Source organism: Phyllobates terribilis, unplaced genomic scaffold (assembly GCF_046119375.1).
Source record: "Phyllobates terribilis strain yellow unplaced genomic scaffold, ASM4611937v1 Scaffold_11__3_contigs__length_659146591, whole genome shotgun sequence".
Classification (NCBI taxonomy): domain Eukaryota; kingdom Metazoa; phylum Chordata; class Amphibia; order Anura; family Dendrobatidae; genus Phyllobates; species Phyllobates terribilis.
The window spans coordinates 458,931,110-458,945,356 of NW_027362771.1; the positions used below are offsets into that span (position 1 = coordinate 458,931,110).

General features: G+C 42.0%; 1 protein-coding gene and 1 non-coding gene across 14 annotated transcripts in view; both read left to right on the forward strand.

Annotated features, from left to right (window-relative positions):
• Positions 1 to 11,313, forward strand: part of CHD2 (chromodomain helicase DNA binding protein 2) — a 129,991-nt gene extending 118,678 nt beyond the window's left edge. For all 13 annotated transcript variants that reach the window (XM_073653315.1, XM_073653311.1, XM_073653310.1 and 10 more), the window contains 5 exons: positions 1,461 to 1,639; positions 2,318 to 2,417; positions 3,612 to 3,816; positions 5,117 to 5,363; positions 5,877 to 11,313. In XM_073653315.1, the coding sequence (XP_073509416.1) occupies positions 1,461 to 1,639; positions 2,318 to 2,417; positions 3,612 to 3,816; positions 5,117 to 5,363; positions 5,877 to 6,189 (1,044 nt within the window). In that variant the 3' untranslated portion in view covers positions 6,190 to 11,313. The remainder of the gene's footprint in view (positions 1 to 1,460; positions 1,640 to 2,317; positions 2,418 to 3,611; positions 3,817 to 5,116; positions 5,364 to 5,876) is intronic.
• Positions 2,933 to 3,061, forward strand: LOC141168046 (small Cajal body-specific RNA 14). Its single transcript, XR_012251801.1, has one exon.
• Positions 11,314 to 14,247: the final 2,934 nt, after the last annotated feature.

Consider the following 14,247-nt stretch of genomic DNA (forward strand, 5'->3'; position numbering starts at 1 on the left):
AATGCCATTTACTAATTTATTAATTATGACAACTTTGTTGTTTATTGTGTAAAATGACTGAAAGTAGATAGACATGGGTAATTTGAGTTAGTTTTTATTATGTAGAGCACACTTTTCTAGCTCCGAAACGTATTTGTTTCGGAACTCGGGCTACTAGTTTTATATAGCCTGATAGGTGTCAGGTAGCTTTAATGGACTATATACATTTGGACTAGCTTGTTATTAATTGCCGGTGAAACAGATCGTGGGGAGGTCAAGGCCTCGCTCCAATTCTCCTCTGATGGAGAGGTTAATACTGTCCTCCATTTGGCATCAGCCAACAATGGCAATGAGGAGCATCTTGCTTAGCAACTGGGTGTATCAAAAGGAGATCAAACCTTTGGGTCTGTGGCTCCTTAGAATGCCTATCAGGGGCTATGAGGATATAAAAATATTTCCAATGTCTGGGAACTGGGTATTTAGGGCATGTTTTAGGGACTTGATAGAGCTGTTGACATTGATCGAAGGAAACAAGAACACCCTGGATATATGCACCAGTGTCTTGAACCCTATGTTCAACCAAAGCTGAGCATCTTGTGAATGTAGCAATTTGGGAAGAGCACTGTTATGTCATAAGGGGGACTCAGCTACTGTGTCCTTGAATTGAAAAATCTTTTTGGTGGCTCTCCACACTTGAACTGCAAGTCTGTGAATTGGCAAGAAGGAGCTTCGAGTATTGCTCTGGTGCCTCCAAGACCCCCATAGAATCAAACAGTGCTCAAGGTGGTGTTCAGAATTAGGCAAATGAGTATTTGCTATCCAGTGTTGTAGAAAGCGAAGTTGGCCAGCTGAGTAGTATAAGGAGAACTCTGGGAGTGCCACACCTGCCTCATCCCTGGGTTTCTGAAGAGTGGTCAGTTTAAGTTTGTGTCGGTTTGAGCCCCATATGAAGGATGCTAAATGGGAATTGATCATGGTAAAGACCTTCTGTGGAAGTGTGGCGGCTGAATGTGCCAGAACATATAGGAATTTAGGGAGGACTATCATTCTGACATTGATTCTCCCAGCTCCTGACAGAGGGAGGGCTCCCCATATCCTGATTTTCCCCTGCAGGTATGACAAAAAAGGGGTTATGTTTGAATCACGTAGTTGCATGTTATTTCTTGCTATATGTATGCCTAGATATTTAACGTGGGATACTATTCGTAACCTTCTTACATCTTTAAGAATAATGTTCCACAAGGTTACATGTTATGAAGATGTTTTCAATCAAGACGTTGTTCAATCCAAAACAAAAAAGCACCCACGTCTTCAGTCCCCCCAATTCAACAGTCCCCTGCAGGTCTTTATTTACAGACTACTTGTGATCTAGTGACCCCTGTAGCTAATCAGTGGCATTAGCGATCACATATTGTACTACTGACACTTTTGTTTAGTTTTTTTCCCTTTTTAAGTTTTTCTAAGCTATTCTTTATTTTTAGTGCAAGGAGAGAATGAGGCCTGTGAAGAAAGCCCTGAAACAACTGGATAAACCTGACAAAGGCCTGACTGTCCAAGAACAGCTAGAACACACAAGGACTTGCTTACTGAAAATCGGAGATCGCATCTCTGAGTGCCTTAAATCCTACTCCGATCAGGAGCAAATTAAATTATGGAGGCGGTAAGTGTATCCTCTGCTGCTTACTGCTGGCTGCTCATTTGTCAGAAGTGTTGCTTTTTACTTTATTTTGAACTGAACCCCTGGGGATGTCTGGTGGTCTTCAGTGTTGATTTATCAGATTTTCTAGTCATAGTAAATAATAAAACTCTACAGAAGATCTATTGTCAGCCTGCTATGCTCAGTGTACCCAGCATCACCACACTTTGTCTGCCATTATATATAACTTTATGAAGGATCCTGTTATATTGCAGGACTTGCCTTGGCCCTTACTGCATGGTATAATATTTGGCAGCAAAGCAGGCTCTTATAGGAGATTGGAGAAGGTTCCTGAAGTTTTTCTCATGTCACTGCGTCCTGTCAGGTTAATATGTGACTGGATGAAGAAGAGATCTTCTGATCACAGAATTGGGGTCTCCAGTTTTTTAGTGGGATCAGTTTGTCAGTTTTTCATCATCTTACAAGGTGTACAGTAATGCCTTGTGTGATATCGGTGATGGGGTGATAGTGGCAAATTGAGACCACAACAAGAAATCGCAAGCAGTTTCCGACAGGTTGAAGGATTTCTAGCGATCCACTATTAAGTAACCTGACTTGAAAGATATTTGCATTGCTGGTTTCTCTAATGAGATCTGTGAATTTGGTTATTTAATCCGAATTCTTTATCATTTTCCTTTATAGGAATCTCTGGATTTTTGTCTCAAAATTCACTGAATTTGGCGCCAGAAAGCTACACAAGTTGTACAAGATGGCTCATAAAAAGAGGTCACAGGAAGAGGAGGTAACTACTAAATGCAGAATATATATTTCCGTATGCTCCAAGGAAAATGTCTGCTGCTTTCGGATGTGCGGTGTCCTACTTGAAGCCATACTTGCCTCTGATACAACTAGAGGGGACAATGTCTCCAAGCCTTCCAGCTGAAAATGACAATATTGTTAACCTTTAGATGTAGACGTACAGTCTGATACCATGTGATAGGTTTTCCAGGATGGTTTATGATCGGAGCATTACTGATTTCTTCCAGATATTGAGCAATGACCTGCGTCCCTGTAGGGTTATATGGGAATGCTGGTCAATGAGTCTTTGTAAGGCGTGCTTTACAGATGTAAATAACTATGGCCCTAAAGTTCAGAAGCTGCTGGTGTCCATTGTGTCTGGCTATTGTTATGCAGATGAAGGGCTGCATAGAGAACACAGTGTTGGTTCCCAGCCTGCTTTGTGGAGCAGTGGTGGCTCAGTGTTAAGTGCTCTGCACACGGTGTCCACAGTCCAGAGTTCGATTCCCCTAGTAAGACGTGGCAGACTTTGCATTGTTGCATTAATTAGCGGTTTAATGTGACTTCAGTCTGCCACATAAATGAAATGGTTCCTGCCGACAGGGCCTGTATAGACATCGGGCTTCCTGTGCGATGGCTCCAGACATAGAAATTAGCTCATCTTTCCATTTTTAAATCCACAGATTATTCATGTTCAGGTTTGTAAACGAAATACGGTGCATGGCAGTAGAGGTAAAACCTGTGCTGACCAAAGCCGGGATATCAGATTGGCTTCACATGTGTATTACACACAGAGAAGGAAGAGCCGCTGGCCACATCCTGTGCTACACGTGTCGTCGAAAGAAATATATCCCATCCAAACCCTCTTGTCGTTATGGCCTGTGGGGTCTGGTAACACTTCTAGATGTCAGAGTTCTGCCAATGATTGGTTCCAGGACCAAAGTCTTGTGTCTCTCATGGATAGTATCCATATACCCCTCCATATAGTATTTTATGACCTATCCTAGGATAGGCCATCAATGTAAAAGTATCAGGACAACTCCACTAATGCAGTTTATCCATGATGCACTGCTCTCCCTACTTCGGGAAGCGCAATATTGTACTGACGTAAGTCTAAAAGCTGACGATACTTGAGTACCTGACTGTAATATAACAGGAGCTGGGTTTTCATGGATTTTTACACTACTTTGTTTCCAAGGAGCAGAAGAAAAAAGATGCACAACCAAGCAAGAAACTTTTCCGGCCCGAGCCATCCAGCTCCAGCCATGACTCTGTGACCTCGCAGCCTCATGGTCTCCATATGCCACACAAGCCTCATGTTATTCTTCCACCACCACCCCAGATGCATGGGCACCAAAGAGAGAACTACGGCAACCCTAACAAAAGGCCGTTCAATAACGCAGGTGAGTGAGAACTACACAACAGCTGCCGGTACTCCGCTGACAGATGGTGTTTTCCCGCTGATCAGCAACTACATTTGCTTTTAACCCCTTCACGACCGGACCAATTTCCATTTTTTGCGTTTCCGTTTTTTCTTTCCCTTCATCCCAGAGCCATACCTCTTTTATATTTCTTTCCATATAGACATGTGAGGGCTTGTTTTTTTGCAGAATGAGTTGTACTTTTGAATCACACCATTTTATTTTACCACATAGCGTACTGGAAAACTGGGAGAAAATTCCAAGTGGGGAGAAATTGGGGAAAAAACGCAATTCCAACATTGTTTTTTGGGAATTGTTTTTATGTTGTACATTTTATAGCAAAAATGACCTCGCAATATGATTCTGCTCAACAGTATGATTATGGCGATGCCAAACATATCCAGTTTTTATATTATTTTAGTGGTGAAAAAAATATCTGAAGTTTGCAAAAAAAATAAAAAATAAATGTTTGCGTTGTTTTGCCATTTTCTGAAGTCAGTAATGTTTTTATTTTTCTGTCGATGGAGCTGTGTGCCAGATTATTTTTTTCAGGGTGAGATGACATTTTTATTGATACGTTTTGATCACTCGTTACAGCATTTTTTGTGGAGTTGCAGCAACCAAAAAACTTAATTTTGGCGTACTTGAATTTTTCCTGTTTACAGTGTTTAACCATTGGGTTAATTATTTTTATATTTTGATAAATGGATTTTCCTGAACAGGGTGATACCTCATATGTGTGTATTTTTTTTAATGGGGGAATAAGGGGTAATTTGAACTTTTAGGTTGTTTTGTTTTTTTTTTTTCATATTTTTTCTTTTCACTGTTCTTAATAGTTCCCTTAGGGGACTTGAAGCTTTGATCATCTGATCGCTTGTGCTATATACAGTGATGTCTCAGCTGACCCCCTGGCTGTCATAGCAACTCATCGGCGACCTGTGATCACGTCATGGGCGCATGGAATGACGCTTCCCCATGCCAGTGCGTGTTACATTCCGCTGTCAGAGATTGACAGCGGCATTTAATCCACCCGCGATTGTTAGATGCAGGTCCTGGCTGTAACACACCGCCATGACCTGCCGAGTATGGGGTGATCTCACCCTCTGAGCCCGCTCCATACACCCACTTCCAACTTGCTCTGTACATGTACAGTGCATGTTGTGAAGTGGTTAATGAATCTTTTGCGTCTTCTGGGTGACGGTCACGAATGCAATTTGAGAGATAGACATAATTATTTATCTTTGATTCATTTAATTTTTGTTAACCATTTTCTTTTGCTCAGATCGAGGCGAGTGGAGAGATCGGAAATTTAATTATGGGGGCAATAATAACCAGCAATGGAGTGGGGACCGTCACCACCAGTATGAGCAGCACCGATACAAGGATCATCACTATTCTGACCGGCGCCCTCCTGGTGATCCTCGCAGGAATTCTGCCAACTACAGGCCCAACACCGCATCTCGTAAAAGGCCCTATGAGCAGTATAATAACGAGCGAGATCACAGAGGTCACAGGGAATATTACGACAGGTATTGGTCATTGATCTACCATATTCTTTCTACTTAAAGGCGTTCGCCGAAAAAAAACAAGTTATCACTTATTGACCCAACAAGTTAACACTTATTGACCCAACAAGTGATAACTTGTTGATTGGTGGGGGTCCAGCCTTTGGGACTTGCACCACTTTTATCGGAGCAGCAGTGCGCATGATTGCCCTCTACTCCATTAATCCTTATGGGGCTGCTGAACGTTGCCACCTTATGCAGACTGAATGGAACAGCGGTAAGGGAATCCATTTTGTAACAGAGATAAAAGTGAGAATAAAATTTCTCCATTATGTGAATCGATGTGGCTCCCAGTGCATAGACCCTACCAATCAGTAAGTTATCAACTATTCTGTGAATAGATGATAACTTGTTTTAACTGGAGGACCCCTTAAATATTTCCTTTTTTTTTACAGTATCATCTCTAGGAATAAGAACTACAAACTGTATAAAAAAGAGTGACTATTATTTTCTGACGTTTTATTTATGTTTCCACAGACATCACCATGACAATAAGCGGAGGCGAGCAGATGAATTTCGTGGTCAAGGTTATCATCAGCAGGACTTTAGGCGAATGGGGTCTGACCACAGGCCACCTATGGGATACCATGGCCAAGGACCTTCTGATCACTACCGGTCATTTCATCCAGAAAAATCTGGAGATTATAAAGGTTCTTCCCAGCAGTCGTCATCTCTTTCAGACCCTCGATCTCCTCCTGCTCAGAGATCCCCTCATGATACAAAACCTCCCTTGGACAGATCATTAGAGCAGAAGGGTACAGACTACAGTTGGAATTCCCGGAGAACATAGGGAAGACTTCTATTACAAGCCCACAATGGCCACTTGCTAATGGTGGACCTTGCTGCTATAGACTGTGCTCATCTGAGAGGCCGGAGTCCTGGTATACTAACATGTGGCATATGGCTTCCTCTTCCGGAGATCCCACCTGTGCCAAGCATATAAAGTGAACAGATACATTTCGCTTGTTGGGTTTTCGATCATTTCAGTTCTGTTTCCCTTTGGGGGCTTGGGTGGTATATCAGACTCTTGCATTATAAAGTATTCCTTGAAGAATGGGCGGCAGAGTCAGCAGAATGGGATTCCTGTTGATGTGTAGTTCAGGGCTGTGAAGACTTGTCCATGAATGAAGTCTGATGCGTTTTATTGACATAGCAAGTGTCTATCAACTATACTTGTGCACAAGTGCTCACATCATCGTGCTTTCTAATAGATGTGGATACAGTGAAGAAAATCCACCAGATGGTTGTACACAATAGGGTGAAAGGGAAAAAAATGCTGCGGACCGGACAGCAAACCTCTTTTACCCATCTAACACCGTAGTAATCCCCCCCCAAGATTGTAGATGTATTGGAAGGTTTCTTGAACATATTCACTGATACCCGCACACATTACGTTCCCACATCATATCTACTTACCACTTCAGTATTTTCTACAATCCGGACCAGGGTAGCCATACTTCAGTATCCATCACCCTGTGTGTAGCCCCTGATAATACTGTACGGTTCCTATAATTGCACATGGACATAGCTGTGCAGAATAATCCTGGCCATATAGTTTTACTAAAACTCTGCTGTATCGCCCTAGTATGACCCTTTTTAATAACTGGCACCAAATATGTAAGAATATGTGGCCATCCCTTTTGCTTCGACACTTTTTTATGGCACCTTTCATTGAAAGTGAAAACTTTCAAAATATCTATTTGGAATAAATGGTGTACTGAAATCCCCAAAGTGCTGCTGCTACTGCCAAAAAAAATCCCATGTATATAGAATATATAACCTTAAAGGGATTATTCAGTGTTAGAAAAAAAATGGCTGCTATATTCCAGAAACAGCGCCACACTTGTCTGTAGGTTCTGTGTGGTATTGCAGCTTGGATCCACTTAAGAGAAAGGGTCAAGCAGCAATACAATACACAATCTATGGACAGGTCCAGTACTGTTTGGGGAGAAATCAGCCATGTTTTTCTAATCCTGAACAATCCCTTTAATGGCTTTGCAGTATTAGGAGGCTGGTATTACCAGACGTATGGCTGTATGTGCCCGTGCGTTCTCTGTCCTTCAGACATCTGGGGCAGGGAGCAGGTAATATTTCCAATCATGCTAAATGTTGGGCTAATCTGGATTAAACTTGGCAAATATTCTCTCCTTATTACTTTCCATACTTATTATCTTCCATATTTCATTTCAGTTGCTAGAATAGTTTTCAGCAATGATGAAATGGAAAAATGTTTTTTATGTTCAGGTGTGGAATATGAAGGTAAAATAGACTTTTGGAAGAGTCCGTAGGGTATGGTCTACAGAACTGTAATTGGACGATTGATGATATATTACAGTAACAGCATTGTGGATACAATTCTATCAGATTTCATCCTCACATTGCTGAAAGATGCCATATTGATGTGGTGCAGATTTTTAATCCACAATGTCAATTTTTGTTGCAGATTTTAAATGTTGGATTTTACCCCCTTTAATGAGCGAGGTGAAATCCAATGTGAATCCGCAACAAAAAAAAATCTGCATGAAACGTTTGCTATTAACTTCCGCTCATTTGCACCATTTTTCATTACTTTTATCTAACCAGGGCTGAAGTTCTGTTCCAATATAATTTCTTATTAAATCTTCATAGCGATCAGTTCAAAATATGATAACTGGCTAGTACTTGCGTCTGCCACTAGAGGGAGCCTGGGAGCTTACCACATATTGTGTTTGTATTGAGTTCATGGCTCCCTCTAGTGGAGACTGCCAGTAGTCAGAATGCTATCCTTTAATTCTATATTTCTGGAGAAATAGATTAAAACTAAGTGATGAATTTGCCTGGTTCTGGCAGCAGTTCTAATTAAATATTCTGAGCCATTCTGCCTGAATAGACCAGAAGATTTAAGTAGAGGCACATCTTCTTAATTAAATTGGAGGGCAGGCTCAAGAGACTATTTTTTATGTGTGTGTGTGTGTTCATCTTTGCATTATTTGTATTCGCTGACTATAGTGTACATTTGTATAAGAAGTCTGTTAAAAAACGACTCCATGCTCCTATTCCTATTTTCATCTGTAACTGACAGTAGGATACATCCTATGTTGGACTGTCAGATTGAGGGACTGCGCACTTTAAGTGCAGGTGGAGCAGACCTCCGCTTGATCTGATGCAGGGTGAGAGGTTGCAACCCTCAAATAATGTCATGTAATATACTGTAATATAATACAGTACATGCAGATGCATCTCTTGGCTTCTTGCATATAAGTACATTTAAATTAATGGGAGTTGCATAAAAACCCTCAATGAGCAAACCTCAAACCGTAGATGGTTACTTGGGCTTTTTGATGCTTTTTTATAATTTTTTTTTGTTAGATCTGTTTGCTTCCAGGAACAGCGCCACTTTTCTCTACAGGCTTTGACTGGTATTACAACTCACCCACTTGGCTTGAACTGGGGTGGCACTGTCTGTTGCACCTTCCACATATTAGTATACTACTATGTTCCACTAACATATAATGAACAGTAAATTAATGGACTATAATCAAGACTTTACTGTGTGTCATCCTTGTATAATTTGCACATTAGTATTAGACTGAAATAATTCAGAGATAAATGATTAATATTCTCCCACTTCTGCAACTACAGCAATGAAAAAATCCTAGAGATTGTATTAATGAGGTATTCCTACATGGCCCGGTATTAATCTGGAAATGGTCACAATAAGTGTACAAGTGCCTTAGTAATCGTGTCATACCGCTCTGCTGTAGAGAAGCCATGACTAGCTGCCATGTTCACCGCTCATCTTGTGTTCTTGTGCTGTAATCTGTATGATCATAAAGAATCTTCACATCAAGTATTTTAAGTAATCTGCATCTTAAAGGGAACTTTGTATTTTCCCGTGATCGCTGCATGTTTGCGTTGCTGTGAAAAAAGGTATCTGATGTATTGTGAAGGCCGTGCCGGTATACCAGTGTCCAGCATTGTGAAGGCCGTGCCGGTATACCAGTGTCCAGCATTGTGAAGGCCGTGCCGGTATACCAGTGTCCAGCATTGTGAAGGCCGTGCCGGTATACCAGTGTCCAGCATTGTGAAGGCCGTGCCGGTATACCAATGTCCAGCATTGTGAAGGCCGTGCCGGTATACCAGTGTCCAGCATTGTGAAGGCCGTGCCGGTATACCAGTGTCCAGCATTGTGAAGGTTGTGCCGGTATACCAGCGTCCAGCATTGTGAAGGCCGTGCCGGTATACCAGTGTCCAGCATTGTGAAGGCCGTGCCGGTATACCAGTGTCCAGCATTGTGAAGGCCGTGCCGGTATACCAGTGTCCAGCATTGTGAAGGCCGTGCCGGTATACCAGTGTCCAGCATTGTGAAGGTTGTGCCGGTATACCAGTGTCCAGCATTGTGAAGGCCGTGCCGGTATACCAGTGTCCAGCATTGTGAAGGCCGTGCCGGTATACCAGTGTCCAGCATTGTGAAGGTTGTGCCGGTATACCAGTGTCCAGCATTGTGAAGGTTGTGCCGGTATACCAGTGTCCAGCATTGTGAAGGCCGTGCCGGTATACCAGTGTCCAGCATTGTGAAGGCCGTGCCGGTATACCAGCGTCCAGCATTGTGAAGGTTGTGCCGGTATACCAGTGTCCAGCATTGTGAAGGCCGTGCCGGTATACCAGCGTCCAGCATTGTGAAGGCCGTGCCGGTATACCAGCGTCCAGCATTGTGAAGGCCGTGCCGGTATACCAGCGTCCAGCAGTACTTCCAGGGATTGTCACTACTGTGCACAGTGGCCAGCTTGGATTGTAGCTGAATGCCGTGATCCCATTGCTCGCTATGTGCAACGAACGGTTGGGCTGTTTCGTCTGCAGCTTTTATAAACGGTGATTTAATTTTTTATCTTTTTTTTGTGACTTATTCATACATGGTGATTGTTGAAAAAATTCTGAATTATGGGATAATGAAATGCAAAAACATTTGATATTTATCGGCTTTCTGAACTGAATGCAAGCTACGTATAATAGACTGATAAAGGCCTCATAGAAACCCTCAAACATTTCTATGTCCTGTTCAGAAATCAGATGCAAACTTTAATTGGTGCATTATCCAGTATAAAGTTTATTATGGATTTGCAGGCTCTTGGTCCATCAGCCTAGTCTGTAGTCCACAGTCACCGGATCAGAGCCCTACGAACTTCGTACCTCTCAGCATCCACGGTACTTGTACTGATTAGTAGGCCCGACATGACATCATGCGTGCAAATCTCCACAAATAACATTGTGCTGGGTCTACTAATCGGATGAGGATGCCAGCAAGGAATAGGTCTGGTTGTAATCTCATGATGGGTCTGCTGGACCAGGGTTTTCGGAATCTTTTTGCTCTGCTCTAATTTACATATAAATTCAGGATATTCGCTCTGCATCAGATGAGCGCTTTGTTCACCACTTTTAACAGCTGTAGCAGATTTGTCACCGGTTTTTCCCAAACCAGCTTTGGATCTAACAGGTTCCCTTTGTATACAAAAGCAAAACAACACAGGTTGATCACTATGTTCTATGGCTATACTGATGTTATATCACCATATAAGCTTATAGTGACCCAAGTCCAGTTTATTTAGAATTGCAGGTGTTGCAGTAAATGACATGCATATTACAGCCGTGTAAAATAGGCCTTAAAAACACTAAGGTCCAGAACAGATTAACTCATTTAACCACAAAAATGGAAGTATTTGAAACCTATGAGAACCTAAAACATTGTCTTAGCGCCCTCTCTAAATACAGACACGACTAGTAAGGTATGTTGTTAATAATTTATATTTGTGAAAAGGCCATTTTCTTTGTGTTTTCCTGTGTAAATAGATTGTTTATATAGTATGTATTAAATTTTCCTACATTGTAAACTGCTGTACATTTCATTCTTGTATATTAAAATGTGATTGAAGTTTTTTCACTTTGTGTTTTACTTGTTTTGTTGCTTTTTTCAATTTTTGATGTAATGATGCAAATGGTCACATCTTGAAATGCATTATTAGCAAGTGTGCCAAAGGGCTGGAGTCAGACCAAGGAGAAATTAGTATAACCTGTCCCAAATCTTGCCCACTGGCATTAATTGTGGGTAGAAGTATCAGTCAAGCTGCTGGAAAGTGAGCCTTGTCCCTGTCTTCTTAGAAAGAAGGCGCTCTTTGATTCTTTGGACTATCAGCTTCACAGAGGGGACATAAATTTATGACAATCTTTATCAATGACATAATTGTGAAGGTTTATGTAAGGCACTTCACATGTCAGTCTTCAAAACAGGGCTTCTCAAACCTTTTCTACTGAGGCCTTACTGGACAAAGATAATGCCTTACACCTGACTGACCAAGAGGATAATTGAAAAGATGAGCAAATCGATATGCAAGGCACTAATCCAGTGGCCGCGGAATTTTCCCAGGTCAGATCCATCCTTGATCTACGGGTTCAACAGATTTGTGCGGGTCTGAAGTTTTCGCATGGAATCCTTCTGGTCTGTAGTTGCCACTGGAGTTAGGAGAATTTCTGTCTTCAGTTGGTATATGCAACATGGCTCCATTGCTAAGTTCCACCAACATTTTCATGATAAATGATCTGGTCACTCCATAGGCTGAGTTCTCTTATCTCTTCTTACCTCTCACTTTTCTGGTCTGTGTTGGATGTTCCAGTGATCCTCGTTGCATCGGTCTGGCCTTGTTGAGCATGGTGCTCTGATCTAATCCAACTAGTTGCAGATGCCCATGGCCTTTTCCCCCTCATCCCAATGTTTTTTTGCGAAGCCCTACTATAGCTCATCTGCTTTTAAAAATTTTCTTTCATCAGTTTAAGCACGTTAAACTACCACATCATGGAATAGTGGCTGCAAAGCTCTGTAAAACGTAGTTTCTAAATTATTTCTCTGTTGAGGAGATATTAGCTTGTAAAGTTTAGGTTATAATCTATGATGGGTTCAGCTGGGTGTCACTCAGAGATTTGACCAATCACAAGCAGGAAGCAACACACAGGTGGAAAAAGGACACACCCTCCACTCCTCACTGATCTCTTACAAAGCCTTCCAGATGTTTCACAGTGCTGTCAGCTCTCAACACCCACCCTCGCACTAAATGGGGAACGGTTTGTAGTGATGCATAACTCTGTTCTGCTTTATCTCTACACAGAAACTGCAGAGATTAGTGAGGAGAATACGGCTTGTTTTTTGTCTGCCCTGCATGACCTGCCTGGAAGAAGTACATAGCCCCAGAGACATATCTGTGGTAACACCCAGTTGAACTTAACATAAATGATAACTGAAACTTTACAAGCTTATATCTTCACAATGGAGTGGAAAACTTTTAAAAATAAAACTATGTTTTACTCAGCTCTGCAGCCACTATTTAACATGCTAGACCTGATGAAAGATCCTCTTTAACAGCGCTGTTGTTTAAGCCTAGGGCTCTGAGATCTTAAGGTCTGTCCAACTTGGTTGTTCAGACCATGCTGAAGGCTCGCAAGACTTGAGCTGCCAAGGTTTATGACTGTACCTAGAGGTCCTACTTTGCCTAATGTGAACAAAAGGACTTCCATCTCGTGTTTTTTTCCATTCTTAGAATTCTCTCATTTCTTCAGGCTTCCCTGGATGCAGGTCTAATCTTCACCTCCCTGAAGGAGCAAGTTTCCACTCTCTATTCTTTCAGCAGAAGCTGTTCTTTCGCAAACATTAAGACTTTCCTTCAGGTAGTGGCTCATTACGCCACTTCTTACAGACACATTTAGGACCTCAGTCTTGTTCTGTTTGTGCACAAGAGTCTCGCTTTGAGCCTCTCTACAGAATTTCCCCAAGATTCCTTTTGTGGAAGGTAACATTTTTTGTGACCATTTGCAAGGTGTCTCAGCTTGCTATTCCTTTTTGGAGAGCTCCCTTTCTTCATTTTGTCCATCTACTGTTCGTCCCCAGGAGCGTTTTGTCCATTAATCTAGAGTTATCAGGGCCTATATTTCGGTTACGGAGGCCTTTCAGTGTTATCTTTTTGTGATTCCTGAGGGGCCACACAAGGGACTGTAAAGCCTCCAAAACAACCATTTCAAAATAGATCAGATCAACTGTTGTGGTAGAATACAAGACCAAGGGCAAATCTGTGTACTTTCAGGTCACTGGTTATTCCAGAAGGGCAGTTGGGAGCCAATTTGGTGTGTATGGTACCAGTAGCATTGTGTGCCATAATGCCAGTCTGAGGCATAGGTTATTGCCAGGCAGTCTGCATGGTTAGCTATTGTATTGTTTCCCACTCTCTGGGACGGCTTTAGGATGTCCCACTGTCATTTGTGTTAACGAGAAAATTGGATTTTTGACATACTGTAAAATCCTTTTTTCATTGAATACTTTGGCGGACAAAGCTCCCACCCTATTCCTGGTGTTCCTGCCTAGGGATCACTTCTTGTTGCCTGTGGCTTATGTGTTGTTCTTGCCCAGGTTCAGGTCAAGTTGGTTCTTGCTTTTTTTTTATTTTAGAATTGTTTCTGGTTTTCGGCTTACTCTCCTACTTCCTTTGGCACTACACTGAGCTGCTTTGTGTCTGAGGAGAGGGTATAGCCAAGCCTCTTTACGGCAGAGTGTATACCTGAGGTTCTGTGTCCCCCAATTTATTCAATGAAAAAAGGATTGTGCAGAATATGATTACTGTGAAAACTGCCAAACTGCCTCGCCGGGTGCGCCTCACCAACAGCTAGTTGTTAGCCTCACAGTTTGAGAATCACTGTCCTAGGGTAGAGGTAGCCAATTCACATTAATAGTATAGTACTATCGGAGTATGCCAATTAACAGTACCATCAAAATGCTGTCATTTGACGTATCTCGGAGCCAGCTTGATAAAATCTCTCTGCTCTTGTCACA